The 20,916-nt window shown below is 40.5% G+C and overlaps 1 protein-coding gene across 7 annotated transcripts in view; it reads right to left on the bottom strand.

The window, feature by feature from the left end:
- Positions 1 to 215: 215 nt before the first annotated feature.
- The window catches only part of Fbxw7 (F-box and WD-40 domain protein 7), a 164,209-nt gene continuing 143,508 nt past the window's right edge, over positions 216 to 20,916 (bottom strand). For all 7 annotated transcript variants that reach the window (XM_006501656.4, XM_030252669.1, XM_006501657.4 and 4 more), the window contains 9 exons: positions 20,769 to 20,910; positions 14,032 to 14,166; positions 11,851 to 11,974; positions 10,113 to 10,249; positions 8,505 to 8,618; positions 6,858 to 7,039; positions 4,786 to 5,011; positions 3,030 to 3,240; positions 216 to 2,141 (listed from right to left, as the gene is read on the bottom strand). In XM_006501656.4, the coding sequence (XP_006501719.1) occupies positions 1,873 to 2,141; positions 3,030 to 3,240; positions 4,786 to 5,011; positions 6,858 to 7,039; positions 8,505 to 8,618; positions 10,113 to 10,249; positions 11,851 to 11,974; positions 14,032 to 14,166; positions 20,769 to 20,910 (1,540 nt within the window). In that variant the 3' untranslated portion in view covers positions 216 to 1,872. The remainder of the gene's footprint in view (positions 2,142 to 3,029; positions 3,241 to 4,785; positions 5,012 to 6,857; positions 7,040 to 8,504; positions 8,619 to 10,112; positions 10,250 to 11,850; positions 11,975 to 14,031; positions 14,167 to 20,768; positions 20,911 to 20,916) is intronic.

The following is a 20,916-nucleotide window of genomic DNA, read 5'->3' as shown; positions in this document are numbered from 1 at the left end:
TGTTCATACACACAATGCAAACAGAAGAGTGGCCTCCCTGACAGCTCGGGGTGCCATCTGCAGTGCCTCAGCTTTGGCTGAGCTCGGAAGTGCTGGTTTCTAAGTCACAATGCAGGGGATGTAAGAAACCCAAAACTTGACTATTTAAAATATCTGACACAAATACTATATAGTTATAATGAAACAGTATTATCTAGTGGAAGAAACAGGCGCAATAACATGAAAAAACACATTTTATTGCACTTAAGTTATAAGAAAATAAAATTTCTAAGTGAATCAAACCATAGACACAATCCCTTTACAGGTTGTTTCCTCCATCACGTCAGGTTGTTACATAACTAAAATTAACCAACTTGAATCTGATTGTTTTAAATCAGACTATAAATAAAACAAACAAAAAATAAACAGGAGGAGGAAAAAAAAGACGGCCTAGGATACAGTGTTAACCACTTTCACAGTTCAGCTTGAGTTACGGCTCCTGGTGAATGAGGCGGACCATCTGACTCCCGCTCTCTTGCTCGTCGAGCTGGTAGGCGAGTGACAGACAGCGTCACTGCAGAGCGAATTCCTCTCACGTCAGTCACTCAGAGCAATGAAACTGTAACAGTTGTTTTCCCCAATACTGTAAGATGCTACGACTGACCAGCAACCTCCTTTTCCTTTGTGTTTTATATATCTTTAAAATATCTTGTCAGTTTTGCTATGTATGTTCTTCCATTCACCACAGCCCTCAAAAAGAAGTTTCTCCACAGAACAGGCACCTCAGGCTCTGTCCCAAGGAATGTGTTTTAATTTTTGCCCAGATAAAAGAAAATAAGCTTTGCACACACTCTCAATTCTTTATTTGCAGGCAAACTTCACTCTTTATTATCTGAAACTTTTCCATTCTCAGCCTCTTAGAGGCACAGATGGCTCAAGTTTCAGTGGCAAAAAAGTCTTTTTTTTCTGTAACCAAACTAGAGCAAATTTGGAATTCAGTCTGGGACTAAAACGTCACAGCAGAAAAAAAATAAAAAAAAAATAATTTGCTTTTTCTTTCTTTCATTTAGCAGCATAAATAAGTTTGGCCACTGGGAGTACAGTACAGGGGTGGGACAACGACCCCGGATTTGAAGACCTACTTCTAGCACCAGCATCAAGAATTATATCCATCTCAGGACTCACACAACCCAGGACAACTTGCCACCTTTGAGCAACATATGCATTGAAGAGTAGAAGCAACAGTAAAGAGATAGATTAACAGAGGCTAATACTGTGATTGATTGACATTGGCAATGGTTGGCAAAAAAAAAAAAGAAAAAAGAAAAGAAGAGAAACAGGAAAAAGAGAAAAAAGAAAGCTTCATGATAACTGTACAAAAACAATTCACAGTAATTGTTTTAAGCTTTTCCACTTCAGAAAAATGACGGTTTGTTGCAGATGCTCTGATTAGAAGATAAGCAGCCCGTGTTTGGATATTACTGCCACTCCTTTCTAGGTGACGGTAACAACGCTGATGTAGCTCTGCTCAATGACCACTGGAGAAGAAAACAAAGAATAATTGCACCTGGTTGGATTTAGAGAGTCGTCTTGCCAAGCTGCCCCTCAGTCACAAGTGAGGCCTTTGCGAGATGCGACAGCTGCCGCCTCCTGTCAGTTACGGTCTCTTGTCTCTTCTTGCCTTCTTAGTCTGTAGGTCTTTTCAGTCTGTTGTCCCAAGCCAACATCCTGCACCACTGAGTACAAGGGATTTTTTTCCTTTTCTTTTTTCTCTTTTTTTTTTTCTGTTTTTTTTTTTCATTTTTTTGTTTGTTTGTTTTTGTTTTTTGCGCAGGGGGAAGGGTAGGGAGTATATTGTCTACACAGTTGGACAAAATTCATCATGTCTGCTTTTCATTTCATGTCCACATCAAAGTCCAGCACCAGGAGCTTGGTTTCCTCAGTTCCATTCCGACTCCCGACTGCACACACCAGCTTTGTGTTTGAGGCCCTGATCCGCCACACAACTCCCCCGCTCCCCCCACTCTCCAATGTGACGAGGTTTCGGATAAATTCACCCGTTTTCAAGTCCCAGAGTTTGACCGTTCCGTCGTCTGAGCTGGTAATTACGAAGTTCTTGTTGAACTGTAAGCAGGTCACAGCGCTCTGATGCTTGCTGGGACCTAGGCAAAGGCAAATGCGGGTTACTGCTTAGGAAGGACGTTCAGGGCTTCTGCGTGGGACTTGTGCTCTTCTACATTATGGCATACAAGAAATGCAGTATTTAAAAAGCTGCACAGTTAGCAACCTTGCTGTAGTTTAGGACCAGCTTAGATGTAAGGAAATCTGGTGGCTATGTAACTACAGTACCAAGTCTCAAGAGCTCCGGCTCCCAGTGGCCCTGGTCAGCCAGTGTACACATTCCACTGCTGGAAAAGGGAACGTGCAGGTTTGTCACTCTGTCACTCTGCCACACTGAACTGATCAGTCAAAGAAGGAAATAGAATTTGTGACTACCCCAAACTCCTAGGAACAGTCACAATTAATGAACAAAGGCTGCTATGTGCTGCCTCCTGATGGCTTCACTCCAAACAAACAAACAAACAAACAACAACAACACCTTCTAAGGGCTGTGACTAAGAGAAGGAAGTTACTCATGGAGAAGCCAATGGTGCTATACCTAATGCTAATGCTTCTCACTCTACCTTCCCCTCAGAGAGCACCATTACTCCTTCCATTCCGACTGAAGGAATTGACCAAGCAAGGCCAAAGTCATTTCCTATCAGAGATGCTTCAATTCAAAATAAAATGATCACTCAAAAAGAACGCTGCCCTATGAGACAGCCATGTTAAACAGAGTCAACAGAACACACAGGAAATGATTAAGAATTTTCACATTAAAGACACAATTGAAAACCATTTCTCAAGGTGGCTTACTTTTGAAAGCCAAACATTCACAAACTCATCAGGAGTAAGTACTCTGCATAAGGTTAAACCTCTGTTCTCCACAGGTTCTCTCTTGAATAGCAATGATGTTTTTAAAGATAGGCTAACAGAGGGCCAGGACTTACCTTGCAAAGTTTGTAAACACTGTCCTGTTTTGATATCCCAGATCTTAACTGTAGAATCTGCATTCCCAGAGACAAGAATATTGTCTTTGAGTTCCATTCCACTCGTTAATGACTGGTGTCCTGTTAGCGTGTGAATACAATTCCCTGTCTCCACATCCCAGACTCGGATTGATGTATCAAGAGATCCACTCACCACATGGATGCCATCAAACTACAACAGACACAGAGTATTAGAACAGAAACACGGATTCCTGTCCTATCAGCTGTTGACATTACTCACAATAGGGAGAGGGTACAAGCAACACGTAGGCCAGAACAAAGAGCCTACTGGGATAAACTTGCAGGTAAGCTGATGTGCATGCCATGAAAGTCTATAGATCATGTCTTCAAAATACTTCTTTCATAAATTCTCTTAAAAGTTAAAAAAAGAAACAAAACAAAACAGCCGAATCGTTCAAACAAGGCAGAAACAACTTCAAGAAGGCAACAAAGCACCTGAAATAAACAACATTTTTTTCAGACCACCTGGTCCCAGCTGGAAGCTACATCCCAGGTATTTAGTAGGACTATGGAGCCTGACTTGTCTAGAGGAAGCCAAAGCCACTGCCTGAGACAGAGACATGTTTATCAGCACCTGAGGCAAGGGAATAGCCACAGATAACTTTCATGATGTTCAATAGTAAATTCCATTAAAAAGTGTTTGCAAAATGAAGTTGTTTACAAGAAATTAATGCTAATTAGCAAATATCCCAAAAGAAAACTGTATCAGGAATTAGAAGAGGGGGTATTTTAGAAACAAACGCAATCTATGTAGTCTCTCTTCTTCAGCTTCCCAAGGACACTAAAAGCCAATAAGCATCTACCAGTCCCCAGAAGGTCTCTATGACATGCAGCTATCTATTCTGAGATCATTCTCTACAGTTCTGAGCACATCACAAGCAGCAGCATTAGCAACCAATTCCCGCCCCTTGGAAGCCATCCTCTTTTCTGAAGCAATCAACATCTTTATTATATATCAATACTTCATTACTTGGGCAGTATCATCAATTAAGAATCAAATGCCCTAAGAACGGCAACATCAGCACTGGGATTCTGTTCTACTTTGCTCATCACTAACAGGCAGTAGTAACTGGGAAGGAAATTATGTAACAGGAAATATTTTAAGATGGAAAATGCTGCATTTCCAGAAATAAAAGTATCCCACGTTTTATGTCTTGTTACTGAAGATCTTGAACTATTACAGTCTATTAATAAATATCAAGTTCAAATCTAAAGGAAAACAACAGGTTAGTCAAATTCATCTCTCTGTGGCTCCCAGTCAGTGGCTCTGGGCAAGTTAAGTACAGAGCTTTCTGCAGAGAGGTTCCACAGCTACTTCAAATGGGGATGAAATCACAATTACATGCTCCATCAACTTTTAGCTATCAAGGCAAAGGGGCAGCTTTTGGTCAAATTAATCCTCAGCTAAGGAGTTTATTAAAATCCAAGTTATTCTCCTATGAGATTATCTAAGTATTAATTAGTGTAGCAAAATTTATAATCCTGAAGTATCAGGTTCCAAGACAAATATTTGTATTTTAAAGAGAAAATGGATCACAGAAATTTAAATCATTAAATCAGTTAAATGATTTGAAATTTGTGTTTCTTCATGCTAATTTTAAGGTACTTATAAACAGCAACTTGACAGTAACTGAGGAGAACAATCTTATGAGTCAACGGCAGAGAATCAAAGGGTGGGAGAGACACGGCCTCTTACCTGTAATGAATAGACTCTATTAGTGTGTCCCTGTAACGTGTGTAGACAGGTCTCAGTCTCTGGATCCCACACCTTCACCATAAAATCATAAGCTCCACTAACAACCCTCCTGCCATCATACTGAACGCAGCGGACCGCTGCTACGTGACCCATCAGGACGTGTAAACACTGGCCGGTCTCAATATCCCAAACCCTGAGAGTGGCATCTCGAGAACCGCTTACAACCCTGCAGAGCAGAACAGAACACAAGAGTCAGGAAATGAATGCACAGGACAGGTAAACCATTGCTTTCTCCTCTTTTTCTTAAACAGAAATCCTTTCTGAGAAACTCTACCTAATGCCTTCAAATGCAAATTCCAGCTCCTCTGCCTGGAATGGGAAGTGAGGAAGACTTGGAGATCAACTGGCCATCTGATTGGTTCCCTGACTTAGGGACCCTGGTTCCACCTCAAGGTTCCATGGCACAGTCTGGAAAGCACTGCATTCAAGAAGCAAGCAGCTCTCCAATCACACAACAAGATCCTGATTAACAGTAAAATGGAAATGTGGCATATGCATAAATCCTCAATGCACCTCCAGGTGGTATGAACTTACAACAATCCAGAACTTTCCTTCTTTATGATCTTTGTCATTTCACTACACTGCAATTATGAACTCCTATTAACTATTTGAGTAAGTAGACATTTCAATACAATTATTTCTCAACAAAATAGAATTTTAAAGTGAATTTGGGACTCAGAAAGCCATAGTTGTTTCCTTATACTTCACAGTCAGGGAAAGTCAGTTTCAGACACGTGCTCATAGCTGGTGACTCAGAGATTCTTAAAGATATTCCTATAGCAGTAACACAAATGCCTAAAGCAACTGTCTCAGTGCTATAAAATGATACTCTTCTGAAAACCAGAGCGAGACAATCATGCAGTTACCGCTAGATTACTAACCAGGCACCTTTACATCATTCTCAAGAGATAAAAAAGCCATTCTACATTAGACAGAGCAGAGTGCTGACATGTGGGAGAATGAACACAACAAAAAACGGAAATGTGGTGTCCTTTGAAACCCATCCCTAAATTTTAATCACAGAACACACCGTGCAAAGCAGGCTCAAATTTATGAGTGAGAGGAGTCCCTGTACAATGATGGCTGTAGGGAAGGTCTGCTTACAGCAATGATTCTTAATGAAAAGCAGTCTGGACAGAGCTGTAGGTCGTGAATGCTGTGGATTCCACAGAAGGACCCTTCTAAGCTACAGCGTCAGAGGAAGGCTCTCCTCTAAAAGCTGGGAACTCAGTATCCACCCATGTCTACCTTTTCAGTGCAAAGATTAGCAGCATGTGTGTGACACGTCAGACCAAAAGTGACAAAGAAGTAGAAAACACAACTTCTTAGCTGGGTGCAGTGAAGAAGTATCAACACAAGGGCCTGAGGTCAGCAGAAGCCTGACATAAAGGCAGAGGAACTGGGAAGGAAAGGGCAAACAGGCCAGACTTGGCTGAGACTACCTTGAAAACGGGACTTTAAGTTCTCCCTTCATTTGGTGGGCAGAAGTAGGGCAGCAAGCCATCCTAATATGAGGACGCTCTGTCAGCTGTGCAAAAGGCAAGAGGACCCCATATTTGAGCACTCTCAATAGTTTGGATGACTAGTACTGACATTAAGTTAAGGCCCCTGGACCTTAGCTGTGTCTATATGCAGGGATGTGATGGAGTGGGGGCAGAGTGGGTGTGTCACTTAAGGACTCAGGCAACAAGGCCTGGTGACTGAATTTGTTGTTCTTACACAGCATAATACGAAAATCAAGAAAGGAAATGATTTTTGTTTAAAGATGATGAATCATCAAAACATCAAAACAGATTAGAGAGCAGAGTTTGAAGAAAAACAGCCATATATCAAATGAAGAAGGAAATTTAGACAATCCTCCACTTTTAAGCCAATATAACCCAATTTTCTTAATTTCGGACCATCTGCACTATATCCTTAGTGTCCACTCCAAGAGCTCATTAGCACTCTATGAATCCCAGAGTCACAAGGAACAGTAATGCGAGCCCCAATCATAATGGCACATCCTTTACCTTTTTTCATGGAGATGCATACACCGTACAGTAGAAGTGTGCCCATATAAAGTATGTATACACTCTCCAGTTTCAGCATTCCACACTTTGAGAGTCCGGTCAGTCGATCCACTGATGATGATATTGTCTCTCATCTGTGATGACCACACTCCACCTGTATGTCCCACTAACGTTCTCAGACACTGGAAAAACACTTCAGATGATTAATTTTAGGTAGAAATGCAAGTAAGTCAAAGACTACACTAACATCCCATTAAAATCTGGAATAAATTTTACTTATTCAACTTTACTGAAGCACTAGGAAAGCATTTTTGCACACCAATGCTATCTGACACCATCACTACCTTTAGCTTATTTGGTAGCAGAATATGCTTATACAGGGATACAAGACTGAGGAACAAGTATGGAGAAAGGAAACATGGTATAAACCGTAAGATTCATAGGAAGGGACTGGGGAGATGGCTCAGTGATTTAGAGCACTGGTTGCTCTTTCAGGAACCTGGGTTTGAGCTCCGGCACGCACATGGTGCCTCCCAACCACCTGGAACTCTAGTGCCCAGGGACCTGACACCCTGTTCTGGCCTTGGAAGGCACCTGATATGCATGTGGTGCACAGACATACATACAAGTAAACACTTATGCATATAATAAAATGAAGTAAAGAAAGTTAAAGAGAATCATATGCTACAAAGCATAAGACATGCCAGGAAGCAACCATACTGTGAGCAGGCAAGTTCCACAACTCTAGCTTGGCCGCAGGACTAAAATACTGCTGAGCTGTAGGGTGTCTTCCAGGACGAGAAGGAAGGCAAGAATGCAGGGAGCGTTGGGTGTGGCCACATACCACAGCTCTCCCCATCTGCCTAAAGGCAGTAGTTAGGGCTGCCTATGCTACTTCTAGACATGTAAAGACAGACGCTGAAACTCCGAGATAAACCCAAACTACTATTATACCCTGGAAATATATAGCTGCTCTGAACAGTTTAACATCTAAGTTGAGAATTTGTAAGACTCTTGTCCAAGGAACAACACAGCAAGACATATTTTCTAAAAACATAAGCTTTTCACATACTTTCTTGTGTTATTTTTATAAATGGTCAATTACTTAGTTCATGAAAATGTTCTCTTTTGAACATATAATTCAATATTCACTAGAGACTGGTTAAGGAACGGTCCATGGTGTATGAACGGTGCAGCCGCTGCTTCAACTGCTTGGCTCTTCAGCCCTGCTTCATTCCCTACCACTGATGTCTGCGACAACCTTAACAGGATGTGCCTGGTTTCTAAATTGCAGACAGCTCAGCAACAAAGCAGCATATAAGGGAAATTGCACATTTCTCCGTCATGTTTTGGAAGGCGTTAGGAAGTAGTGATTCTAACTCGCATAGGCAAGGTGAAAGGTGCTGAGGAAAAGGAACAAGGATGTGCTCCTGGGACATCTTAGACTAAGTGACAAAGACACGAGCTACTTAAATGAAGGAAACCCTACTGCTGCCAGCATGCCAGGGTGACACTCATAGCTATCAGGAAAAGGGACGTGTTTCTAAAGGAGGCCTGATATTTGCTATTAAGAAACACCCACTTTACTGTGACTACACACACAAAATGGTGACTCCCTGACATATAGAAAGAAGTGAGTGAACTTACCTTGCCCGTGACCGCTGACCAAACTTTTAAAGTGTTGTCATCAGAACCACTAACTATGCGGTTGCCACAAAACTGTAGGCATGTGATCACATGGTCATCATGCCCTTTCAGCACCTATAAGAAAAGTGTACAGATCACATGGATGTTACTATATCACATTCTTCAGAATACAGTGACATACTGTAGAGATGGCTCAGATATACAGGACCTAGGGCCAAATCTCTCCAACTCATAGAAAAACTGTGTATGGTCACACAATAACCCTGACACTGAGGGGCGTGTTGCTGGGGCTTACAATTGCTAGCCTAGCTCCAGGATCAGTGAGAGAGACTATCTCAAAAAGTAAGTCAGACAGAGAATGAGAACAGGAAAACTGACTACCTCCTCTGACCTGTGTGTGTGCGTGCACACACATGTGCATACATCACACACACACACAGTGAAAACAAGAAGGAGCCATGCGTCAGAATAGTAATCTATAATCTATTTTTAGAATGAACTTTATATAAGACACAACATCTTTTTCCTGGATGATAAATTAAACATTAAATATTTCCATATTCCTTTGCCCACTATTAACATTTTACTATGCCAAAACTTCATAAAGATGGTTCTAACACAAATGCCTAATCTGTTTAAGTCAAAAGAAAAGTTACTTTATTTTAGTAAATACTGTTGACAAAAACAGAAGAAAACCAGGCCTGATGACTGTTGTTCTCAAGGAGGACAAAACAGAGGGTCCCAGGGTTAAGGCCTGCCTGGGATACCAAGGTGAGCTCCAGGGCAGCCTGGATAACTGAGCCAACCTCAGCTCAGTAGTAAAGGAGAAGAAAAGGAAGAGAAAGAGGTGGAAGAGGAAAAGGAGGAGAAGAGTGGGTTTTAGATCCAACTTTTAGCACTCCAGAGAAGAAAAATAAAGCACCAAGAAACAGAGTAATAGCAAATAATGGTTTTTTGTTTTTTTGGTTTTTTGTTTTTAACCTAAAACTTATCCCAGGGCATGCTGGCATATAAAATTATGCCTCCCATAGCTGGCTCACTTTTTGTTATTAAAGTATGTATTTAGTATTTCTACCATTTACACATCTGAAATAATATTCTAAGACAGAAAATGAGACTTCTGCTTCAAATCATTAAAAACAAACAAACACAAAAAAAAATCCATTTGGCCTGTGAGGCTAGAAGGCTGCAAACTCATAGTGAGAATCATGGTAGCACAGTATCACACACTGTCTCAACTCACCTTTTTGGGGAGAAACATTTTTGAGACAAGGCTTCATACTATAGCTCACGTTGGCCTAGAGCTCAGTATATTGCTCAGGTTGGCTTTAACTCATAGTAATCCTCCTGCCTTGGCCACTTGAATACAGGGACTACAAGCATGTGGTACCATGCCTGAATCAACTCATCCTTGATTACAATAAAATTATCAGATTAAAGAAATGAGAAATAAAAGAACACTGATCTTAACACTCTGAGTTAATTTTGAAATAGAGCTGCTTCCTTTCCATAAAAGATAGGCACTGAGTTACACTGCAGCCAACACATGAAGAGAGCAGGCATTGTTCCTGAAGAAAGGTTTCTGTTAGTATGTCAAGAGTCTGTTACCTTAGGAGATTTGAGTTCTCCTCGTCTCCAGTTTGTATCAATTCTGTGCTGTCTGATATACGCACTCTTCCATGGGCTGTGTATGAAACCTGGTTTTATTATTTTTCTTCTCTTGATGTGCAACGGTTCATCAATCCCTAAAGTATCAAAGAGTTCAAGAGAATAATTCTTTTCACCACTAATAAAAATTACACATCTTATAAAGTTCTTGTTTTCTCTGCTTGGCCCAGATACTGGGCTGTGCAGCACTGAACCTCCATTTGTTCTATCTCCATTCTCTCTCACAGTGACTGTGGGAGGTGCTGGTATGAACACGCAAAGATGAGACTGTATGTGCACTGCTGTGGAAATTAGCACAGTGACTCCTAAATACACAAACGCAGTGCAGGATGCAGGACTTTCACTTCTGCATGTATATGCAAAAGGATGAAAAGCAGAGATGTGAACGGCTGTCCATACAAGTCACCGTGCCTTTCCATAGATGAACACCAAATGCAGCAGTGCACCCTGAAATGCTGCTCGCCTTAACAGAGGACACGGGGATACACGCTGTGACATTTTGCTCAGTGAATAAGGCAATCACAAAAGGACAAATGTTGTATAATTTCACTTATCATAGTTTCCTACAACAGTAAACTTATAAAGCATGTAGGCAACAGGAATGGAAGAATGGGGAGAATATCACTGCATCCTACTCAATAAAATGGCTTGAACTCACTATGGAGACCAAGATGGCCTCTAGCTTTCAGCAATCCTGTCTCTGCCTCCTAAGTGCTATGAGTACAATGAACCCCATTACCTCAGGTTATTATCACAGTCTGGACTGCCCTGGAACTTGCTATATAAACCAAGCTGTTCAGAATCATTTTTACGAAATATAGTTTTTTAAGAGGACATTTAAAAAGAACTCTTAAGCTAGGTATGTGGCATACCCTTTTAATTCCATATCCTTTTAATTCAGGAGGCAGAGGAAAGTGGATCTTCATGAGTTCAAGGCCAGCCTGGTCTGTATAGAGACACCCTGTCTCAAGGGGAAAAAAGATTCTGAGAAAGAAGGTAAGGCAGAGTTGATTCACCGTGGTTTACATAAAACAAAACAAAAAACCCGCACAACTTAAGAAGAGGATCTTATCAGTTAATCTAGGAACAGCCAGAGGTTGACTGTAGAACCAGGCTCAGCAAGAAGCACCTGAGATCCTACCCTGGAGTCTTCCCTCCTCCGCCTCACTCGTCAGTGCTCTCTACCTGGTCACACGGCTGCCAAGGGGCCTGATCTATAGAACAGAGCATTACCATTCCCCCCTCAAGCATTTTGCCCCTCAGAAACAGCTATTTTTTTCTAAATGATTACTTTTCTAGATACCTGTTTACAAAACAGAAGATTCTCCCTTTGAAGCCAAACTAAACTATACTTAATAATAGAAGGTCCACAACAGGGAGACTAGGATGAAGCAGTGCCATGTCCCCAGCATTTACAAATGTTCAGCTCACAGGAGGTGCACAGTAAGTGTTTATTCGAGGAGTATATACAATACTCAATTCTGTGGGTATTTAACTGCAGATTTGTGGCTTCCTTTAAATCAGGTGGCCTCCTTTCCTGTTGGGATCAAGGAAGTGAACAGACGCAGACGCATTCTGGCAGGCACCTGAGCCAGCCATCTACTCTCACTCACAGCCAAGTTATTCTGTTAACTTGTTTCCAGAGTAGAAACACATCTGTGTGTGATTCTGAACTTACCCTCTTCTTTACATTTCTCTCTCCAGAGAAGGTTATCCTCAGCCAAAATTCTCCAGTATCGACAAGTCTGAGCCGCTTGCAGCAGGTCTTTGGGTTCCAGGAATGAAAGCACATAGAGTGCCAACTATGGAAAAGGAAATAGGGAAGGCATACTCACACTTCAAAAAAAAAAAAAAAAAATCACAGAAAAAAAGGTTACTCTACCCAGGCTGAGCATCTTGCTAGGACTACTGCATTTCAGTGGCTGAACAAATCAAGAAAAGCAGGATTTTAAGAGCAAAGAAAATGCTCACTAATCTCATATTAGGAATCTGAGGCTTTATTCTGGGTGACCTGTGATTTTATTGGTATTTACTTACAAGGTGAGAGCAATGCCACTTATCACAGGTTTCTTGTGTGAGCCTAGTGCTCAAGCACTTAGATAACCTAAATAAATGTTGATAAAGAGACTTGAAATTGTTCACACCAATTATCAAAAATATATATATATACAAGTACATTTTGTGTAATAAATGGTAATAAAGTTTTAAATAACATAATTCCCTATAGGGTTAAGCCTATACCATTATTCTTCCACATAGACATAAAGCACTTCCCAAGTGAAGAACACCCCAGTAGCAGGAAACAAAACACCATAGCTGATATGCTAAGCCAGGGCTCTCTCCTTCCGAACATCTTTTTTCCTCAGGAAGTCTTTGAAAGAACACCGAAGGCAAGAGAATCTTTTGGGGCTTTGCCTTTTGTTAATCACCTGTGCTTACTTCTTAAATTCTAAAACACTTTCAAATTCTGGAGCTTGGTGATGACTCAGTCAGTAACATTTCATGTGTAATGATGAAGATAAGGGCTTGGATCCCATCTTGTAAAAGGCTAGGCATGGCAATTCTAGCTACAGTCACTGCTCACTGGACAGCTGCCACTCTAGCTGAATGGGTAAGCTCTCGATTCAGTGGTAGACCACATCTGCATGTACATATGTACACCCACTTGAACACATGAACATACTACACATATGCATATTCTAGAGGAGGGTATCGGCCATGTAAAATAATCAAGATGAATATCTACTTCACTTACAAAAAATGTCCCCTATTATTTTACGCCCCGATGGAAGCAAAGGAGATCTCATGTTACTTTTCTAAGTTTATTCAAAGAGTTCTGCTGTAGAAAAAGGGCACAAGAATAAACACTTTTCTTCTGGGACAATGTCATTTTTAAAAAGTACTCCAAAAGGGAAAAGATACCGGGGGGGGGGGGGAATATCAATTTTGCTTTTCCCCAGAGTTGTACTTCACTCCACTGATTTTACTCAAATCTAATGCCAGATTATATCTAGGACTATATTTAACACCACTAGGAATTTAGAGTAATTATCTAAGAAAAGAGCAAGCAAAACTCTTTCTGTTCAAATTTGAGGGTTCAGGATCATTGTATGAATGATGTGTTAGTTTTTTGTGCTATTTAACTGATATTTATTACATGTATATAGTAATTTTAAAAAATATAGGCTATGAGGATACTATTTAATATCACATTATTCCTTTCTTTTGATAAAAATTAAGCTATTAAGTCTAATGTCAATACGTGCATTATATTTAAACTATAAGCCACACATGGCTATATGATTAAGAGCTGTAAGAATCCAATTTTTATGTCATCTCTCTCTCCTCTCTTTCTCTCTCTGATGGATGATGATTAGTAGAAATGCCAAAAAGGAATATAGGTAAAATTCTATATGTTAAAAAAATTGTATAATGTAATAACCAGAGAAATACAACAATTATAAAATTTCTGATTTGAAGGGGCATTAGATAATTAACAAAATAAAAACAAAAATAATGTTGCTGCTTAATGAACCCAGAATTTTGAAAACATCCACTATAAATAATAAACACAACTAAATAACTAAAAAAATAACCAAATAACTAAAGCCAGCCTTTAGATAACCTAGGGAAAAAATTCTTGAAGAAACTCAGTGACTCTCACACAAAGCCTTACTTTATCCAAGTGGAAGGAAGTAGTACCATGGTATGAATGCACTTTATGTGACAACTGTACCAAAAGGCTATAGCAGTTTGTCCAAGTGTCAACCATAATGAGCAGGACACTGCTTACAGGCTGTGGTTATGCACCCATAACCACTGGACAGCACCCAGCGGGATGCGGTTGACAGCCCCTTACCTCTTTAGGAAGCAAGGAGATGAAGTCTCGCTGGAACTGGGGCTCTATCACTTGCATCATATGCTTCACTTGTGTTGGTTCACAGCTGTCAATGAGCTCATCTAAAGCCAGCAACTTCTCTGGTCCGCTCCAGCTCTACCAAAGAGGAATTGGACACATTACAAATTCATACAAAAGACCCGCAAGCCCCTGCATGGCCATGTTTGAGCAGTGGAACCATGGACAGAAGCCACTGAAGCGACTGCAGGTTTTAGTTTCAGCAAGTTTACTCAGTAACTTTCCCAAAAAGCATTAAAAATCATGACTGGCAAACAAACAAACCAACACAAAAACAAAAAAACCAAAGTCTGCATTTATTTTTAATTATGAGAGTTATGCATTCTTCTAACACCAAGACATTGGGAGACACGAAAATCTTGTCCTAGAAACATCCATGTGGGTTACTGAATAAATAGGGAATTTTGATAGGTCATTTTTCTCTATATATTCTCTTTAGTGGACAGCCATAAAATTTTATGGCTTGAATAAGGTTTTCATCTAAGAGCTAAGAGATTTGCAACATAAAAAAATTAATAGTTGGTTATTCTGCATATCTGACAAGTATCTTCTACACACTTTAAAAATGCTTTACTTTAAAAAATGGCAAGCAATAGAAAATATTAGCTGAGTTAATACTGCAAAATTTGAATATAATCAAAGCCCAAAATGAATAAAAATGCTGTACTTATGAAAAATGAAAACACATATACTTCAAAAGTATGGGTTCCTTTAAAAAATTCTTCCCATTTGTTTGTTTTTAATATTTTCCCTCAGTGAGCATGACTGCTCACAAAAGCCATGGCTGTTTAAAGGAACAAATTTAAGGCCATATGAATAATTTAAGATGTTGGAATTTTATAATAACCATGTAAAACATTTAAGTAACTTCACAATTGTTACGTGAAAACATATCAACACAGGCCTCTGATGAAGACACCTCTAGGGGCTAATGCACCATTTTGGACATGGATGGGTAAAGAGTAACAGGCAAGGTATGGCTCTTCCTCTAAAACTTGCACTCGGATCCCATAAGATGTAAGAAACACAAAGGCTTGCAGGAAGCGGCACTCAGAGTAATTCAAGAGGTATGTATTCCCTTAGACTCTGCAGTGATGTGAACAACTATGGAACTCGGGTTAGCACTGAACTATGTCCGTGACCTACTCTACTTTGCCAGTGTAAGGAGGGGGGGGGGCTCCAGTAAGTCATGTGCTCTCCTTTCTCTTGCACATACAATGTAGAAAGCATTCACTTGTCCTCAGGGCTCTGTGCTCAATCTCTACACAACACAGCTTTGAAATGCAACACGAAGAACGCCCCACCCAGGAGCCAAAGCACTGGATTGGTTGTCTGATCCCAGAGCATTCAGGCATTGCCACAGATTCTGCCCATCTGACAACATGGTCAAATTTGATTCATCACTGACCATAAAGTATAAATAACTTAAAATTACAATTTATTGATTCACGTCCCTCACAGAATTTGAATTTTTTAAAAAAATAGTATGTTGGTTATTTTACCTATCCTACATTATAAGAAATCTGTAGACAATACCATAGCCAAGGCCATTTTGGGAGATGAACAACTATGCTAACTCAACAAAACTGCAATTTTAATTAAGCATTTGAAAGCAGAATGCAGATGCAGGAGGCTCAGAGACAAATTCAAGAAGTTCAAAACATATCTAAGACTTAGTCATTACTGTACCAGCTAAGCTACCAGCACTTCTTCTAGATTATGATATTCAGATCTCCAAATGGTCTCTCAAGCTTCCTATCTTTACTCTCCTATTCTATTTCCCAGGCAAAGTCCCTCTTCTACTTACAGCCTTAAGCCTCCATAATAAGAGACTTTTTCTGGCACAGTGATTTCCCCAAAACTGGCAGGATCCCACAGTTTACTCGAAGGAGATGCCCCACCCCCAACCCCCAAGAAAGTGCTTCTCTGGCTGTCATGAACTCACTTTGTAGACAAGGCTGGCCTCCAACTCATAGAGATCTGCCTGCCTCAACCCCTAGAGTGCAGGGATTAAAGACATGTATCAACATGCCCTGCTGATTTCTCTCTCTCTCTCTCTCTCTCTCTCTCAATGCAGGTGATTCATGAATTAGCACGAGGGAACACTAATAGAGTGTGCTTACTGTTCCAATCAGGCACAAGGTTTTAAGACCTTGGACAGCACTGAGCCTGAACTCCCATGATAGAAAACTCACTTCTTTAGAACCTAAGCAGGGCAGTCAGTCTACCTGACTGCTGTTTTGAGACACCATCTTGCACTGGAGATCACAGGCTTAAGCCACCACACCCAGTTTCCCCATCTCTATTTGAACAGTTCTTGCCCTCTCCTGTGGGCAATTCTTCTTAGTTCAAACAGCTTCATAATCCAACTCAGAAAACGTGATCTAGGTATTCCTTTCCAAAGAACCCAAGGCTCAATCTGTTTCTATTTTGATGTAAAGACTATATTAAATACAGAACTTTCCTCTAGTCTTCCCTGACTAAATACACAAAGTTCTTCAACTTCGTTACACAAGGTTTAATAAGCTTCCTTAACCATGCTGTAACAAAATTTCAAAGAAACAAAAATACTGATCTTGTTTTGTCACCTCTCTTATAGCTTTTAATCTTCTGTTACTAACAAGACTTAAATTAAGTAAAACAAGTCAGAAAACATGTGTAATTTGACTTAGCATAGAACATGGTAAATCTTTAAATATAGTTTATTCATTATAAATATCAAAACAGAAGTATTTTTTCTAGTCCATTGTTTTTAGTTGACATTTCTGTTTTTCATTAACAGGCTGTTATCTACAGTGGTGTATCGTTTGTTCTTACTCAATTTGCAAATGGAGTTGAGAGTACTTTACTAGGACAGAGGAGGCTGGACCAAGTGCTGTAACACTGCCTTAGGAGCAATAGGAGGGCAGGAAGAGGACAAGAGCTCCCATTTTGCTTGTTACACAACAGGGAAGTCACCCTCAAATGCCTCAATCGCAGATTTGTACAAAGATTGCCAGTGTACCCCTCATAGGTCAGCTCATACCACCCTCCTTTGTTCGGGAGCTAGGGCTATCTATAAGATTGGCGCTGACGCATCATAAGCCTCCAGGCAAGTGAGTCAGTTCTAGTTAGTTTGGCACCAGCCTCGAAACAAAACGAAACAAAAACAACAACAACAACAACAAAACCAGGGTTGTCTTGGCTAAGGTTTCTATTGCTGTGACAAACCAGCAAGACCAAAGAGCAAGTTGGGGAGGGAAGGGTTTATTTAGCATATACCTCCATATTGCTGTTCATTATTGAAGGAAGGCAGGACAGAAACCTAAACAGAGCAGAATCCTGAAGGTGGGAGCTGACAGAGGCCATGGAGGAATGCTGCTTACTGACTTGCTTCCCCTGGCTTGCTCAGCCTGCTTTCTTACAGACCCTCAGAGATGGCACCACCCACAAGAGGTTGGGTCCTCCCCAGTGATCACTAATAGAGAAAATGCCTTAAAACTGGATCTCATTGAAGCATTTCCTCAACTGAGGCTCCTTTCTCCCATGACACTAGCTTATGTCAAATTGAAACAAAACTGGTTAGCCAGTAGAACAATGTGGGAAATGGCTCTGATAGACTCAGGTGTTTGGATGCTTGGCTATAGGGAGTGGCACTATTATGAGGTGTGGCCTGTTGGAGGAAGTGTGTCACTGTGGGTTGGGCTTTGAGGTTTTATCTATTCAAGCTATGCCCAGTGTGGCATGTAGTTTCTTTCTGCTGACTGCAGATCAAGATGTAGAACTCTCAGCTCCTTCTCCAGCACCATGTCTGCCTGCATGCTGTCATGCTTCCTGCCATGATGACAATGGACTGAGCCTCTGAAACTGTAAGCCAGTCCCAATTAAATGTTTTCCTTTATCGTGGTCACGATGTCTCTTCACAGCAATAAAACTCTAGCTAAGACAAGGGCAGTGTATGGCAACGAGTCCTGGGTTATGTCAGAGACAGACTTGAAGCTCAGAAGATCAAGGCTGGATCTACCTTGTCAGGTTGACGTTTAGTTGCTACAGAATGTCTTGGGTCAGGAGGATTACGTTTTCTACTTGCACAGATAATTCTACATTGTTTCTATGAACTAAAAATGAGCTCTTTCCAGTTATTCAGGACTCACATGAAGATCAAGCTGACTTCTGCTACATGTGTGTGGTGGGGGGTGTAGGTCCAGCCCATGTATGCTCTTTAGTTAATGGTTCAGTCTCTGAGAGTCCAGGTTAGTTAACTCTGTTGGTCTCCCTGTGGAGTTCCTATCCCCTTCAGGGTCCTCAATCCTACTACACCCTAAAGCTGTTGCTTGTCTGTGGAATATGTCCCCAACTCAGCTGTCTTGCCTGGCCTCAGTGGGGGAAGAAGCACCTAGCCCTGCAGAGACATGATGTGCTGGGTTTTCGGGGGGGAGGGGGCACTCCATTTTCTCAGAAGAAAAGGGGAGGGAGGTGGGGAGAGACTGGGGGGGGGCAGCAATCAGGATGTAAAGTGAATAAATAAAATAAAAGAATGATCTCTCACTGCAACTACTCATATAAAAGACATACTTTTCTAGGACCAAATGGGTTTAGAGACTCACAGTTGGGTGTTCTGATTTTACTTTTATAGTTAACATTTCTAAAGCTGAGCTGTAACAAGTATAACATTTGGAAATTTTATTAAATAACCACTGTATAAAGGGCTCTCTAAAACAGCCTCATGAGAAGAAAGCATTAATACCCCCACTATTGCAGATCAATATTAGAAAGAATTCTCTTAATGAACATCATAAATGGTTTACAAAAAATATTTTGGTACATTAAAATGCTGTAGGAAAAATGGGCCTAACCATATATAAAAAACCTTATTTGGAATAGCCTGCTAATGAGTGTCTTTTCCAGTCAGTTTTGAGGGCTGTGGAAATGGGCACTAGAGACACCATGTGGTTTCAGCACCCAGGTAAGACCCCAGGGCTGTGTTCTGGGTGCTGGCTTGTGCACATGTTCATGTGCATGCAGAACTCATTGTCATTCCTCCCGTTTCCCTGGCTTGGTCAGATATTAGTATTTTAAATATTCCTTTAAGAGTATATAAACATGTCTAGATTTTTATTTCAAGCCTTATTTATTTCTAAATGACTGGACAGAATAAAAAGTTCAGAATTTGCAGGGCATAGGTAGGGGGAAAATGTCATAAATTTGAGGTAAAAGAGTGGGGAAGTAGTAACCCTTACAGGAAAGGTGAGTTTAATTAACACATGTCTATAAACATTAAAAACAGGTTTTTTGTGGTAGTATTCATTTTCATAAGTAAAATGTAACTTCCATTTGTTTAATCCCAAGACTCTTAACCTTAGTACTATAATATTTTGTGTTGGATACTTATTTGCTTTTGGAGGCTATCCTTCATATTGCTTTTGCACAGTAAACATCAAAAGGCTCCAACCCCTTCCTTATTATTTGCGAGGCAAAAAACAAACCCTACTGAGAACCAGGGCTCCACACCTGTCAGTTACAGTAGCTAGATCTGCCCCATCCCATAAAGTAGTGTTAAAACTCACCTAAAAAGACATCACTTCAAGAAAATTTTCTAGCTATAGTTGAAACAAACACACACAGCACCTAAGTATTTAAAATATTAGGATTTATACAATGGGACTTCTTAAATATTTGAAATGACAAAGCCAATGTATCTTTTAAATTTGTAATTTTCTTATGTGTGCATTATGTACCCAACAATTCAAGCAGACAAGAGGTAGTGAAATGTGTTCATTTTATATTGGTGTGGTGGCTAGCTAGCATCAGGCATGTTCATATTTTTATTAATTACTGTCTGGAAAGAATTGTTAAGTAATTCATCTATGATAGCTGTGTTGGTATGTTCTTGATTTAGTCTATCATTCAGAATAAGAAGAGATAAGACAATCTAACTAACTTAAATTAAAAAAATCCACAGTATTCAAGGCAATCTTCCCAGTAAATGTTCAAAGAATTTAAATCCTACTAAAAGACAGTGGTTGGAAGTTGAGCGAACTCAAGGCATCTGCAAGCAAGGCAATGAAAGAAAGCACTGAGTCACCTCTACCGAGAAGCAGTGAATGCTAAGTTACCAATCCCAGCGACTCACTGATGGAGTTCCTAAACTAACCTCACATTCCTAATACACAGGAAATGTGCTCCAAAAACAAGAATACATTCCACAACATAGAAACCCAAACACAAACAAGAAAATAAAGGTACTATTTAGAAAACCAATAAAGCCATGCAAATATACACTTACACAAAATAAGCACTGTGCTTCGGTTTTAGAAGATGCATGCCGTGTAACAGGCGTGCTATTTAAGTGTACACCTAGGGGGGTCCCAGGATGCCTGTCTTTTTGGATGACCACGACTCTACCCAGTTCTAGAACACTTCTGTCACCCTTCCCAAAAGAAACCCTACATCTCTTAGCAGGTAGCCCCAGGCCTCTCTGCTTCCTACATGGCAACCACTAACCTACTTTCTGTCCCTTTTTATTAATAAAATTTCCGCTTACATCTGGCTTCTTTCATTTAGTCCAATGTTTCCAATGCTCATAAATGGTAGAGCATCAGACACACTACTTTTTTTGTTAATGGCCAAATTCTTCTGTACTCCCACCCTGACCCCAAGCAAACGAGCGAAGCATTTCAACAGTGTGTTCACGTAGTCACCTGAAACATTTTCAGCCACTCTTGAAGGCCTGTGGGTGGTTGGACAGATGTAATCCTCCGCCGCTGCTGCCCTTGCCCATTGGCTGCTCTCAGGTCCCCAAAAGTTGTTGGTGTTGCTGAACATGGTACAAGGCCAGTGGTACTAAAA

This window comes from Mus musculus, chromosome 3 (assembly GCF_000001635.26).
Source record: "Mus musculus strain C57BL/6J chromosome 3, GRCm38.p6 C57BL/6J".
Lineage (NCBI taxonomy): Eukaryota > Metazoa > Chordata > Mammalia > Rodentia > Muridae > Mus > Mus musculus.
The sequence above is the reverse complement of the archived record's forward strand: the minus strand, read 5'-3'. Positions and strand labels throughout refer to the sequence as shown.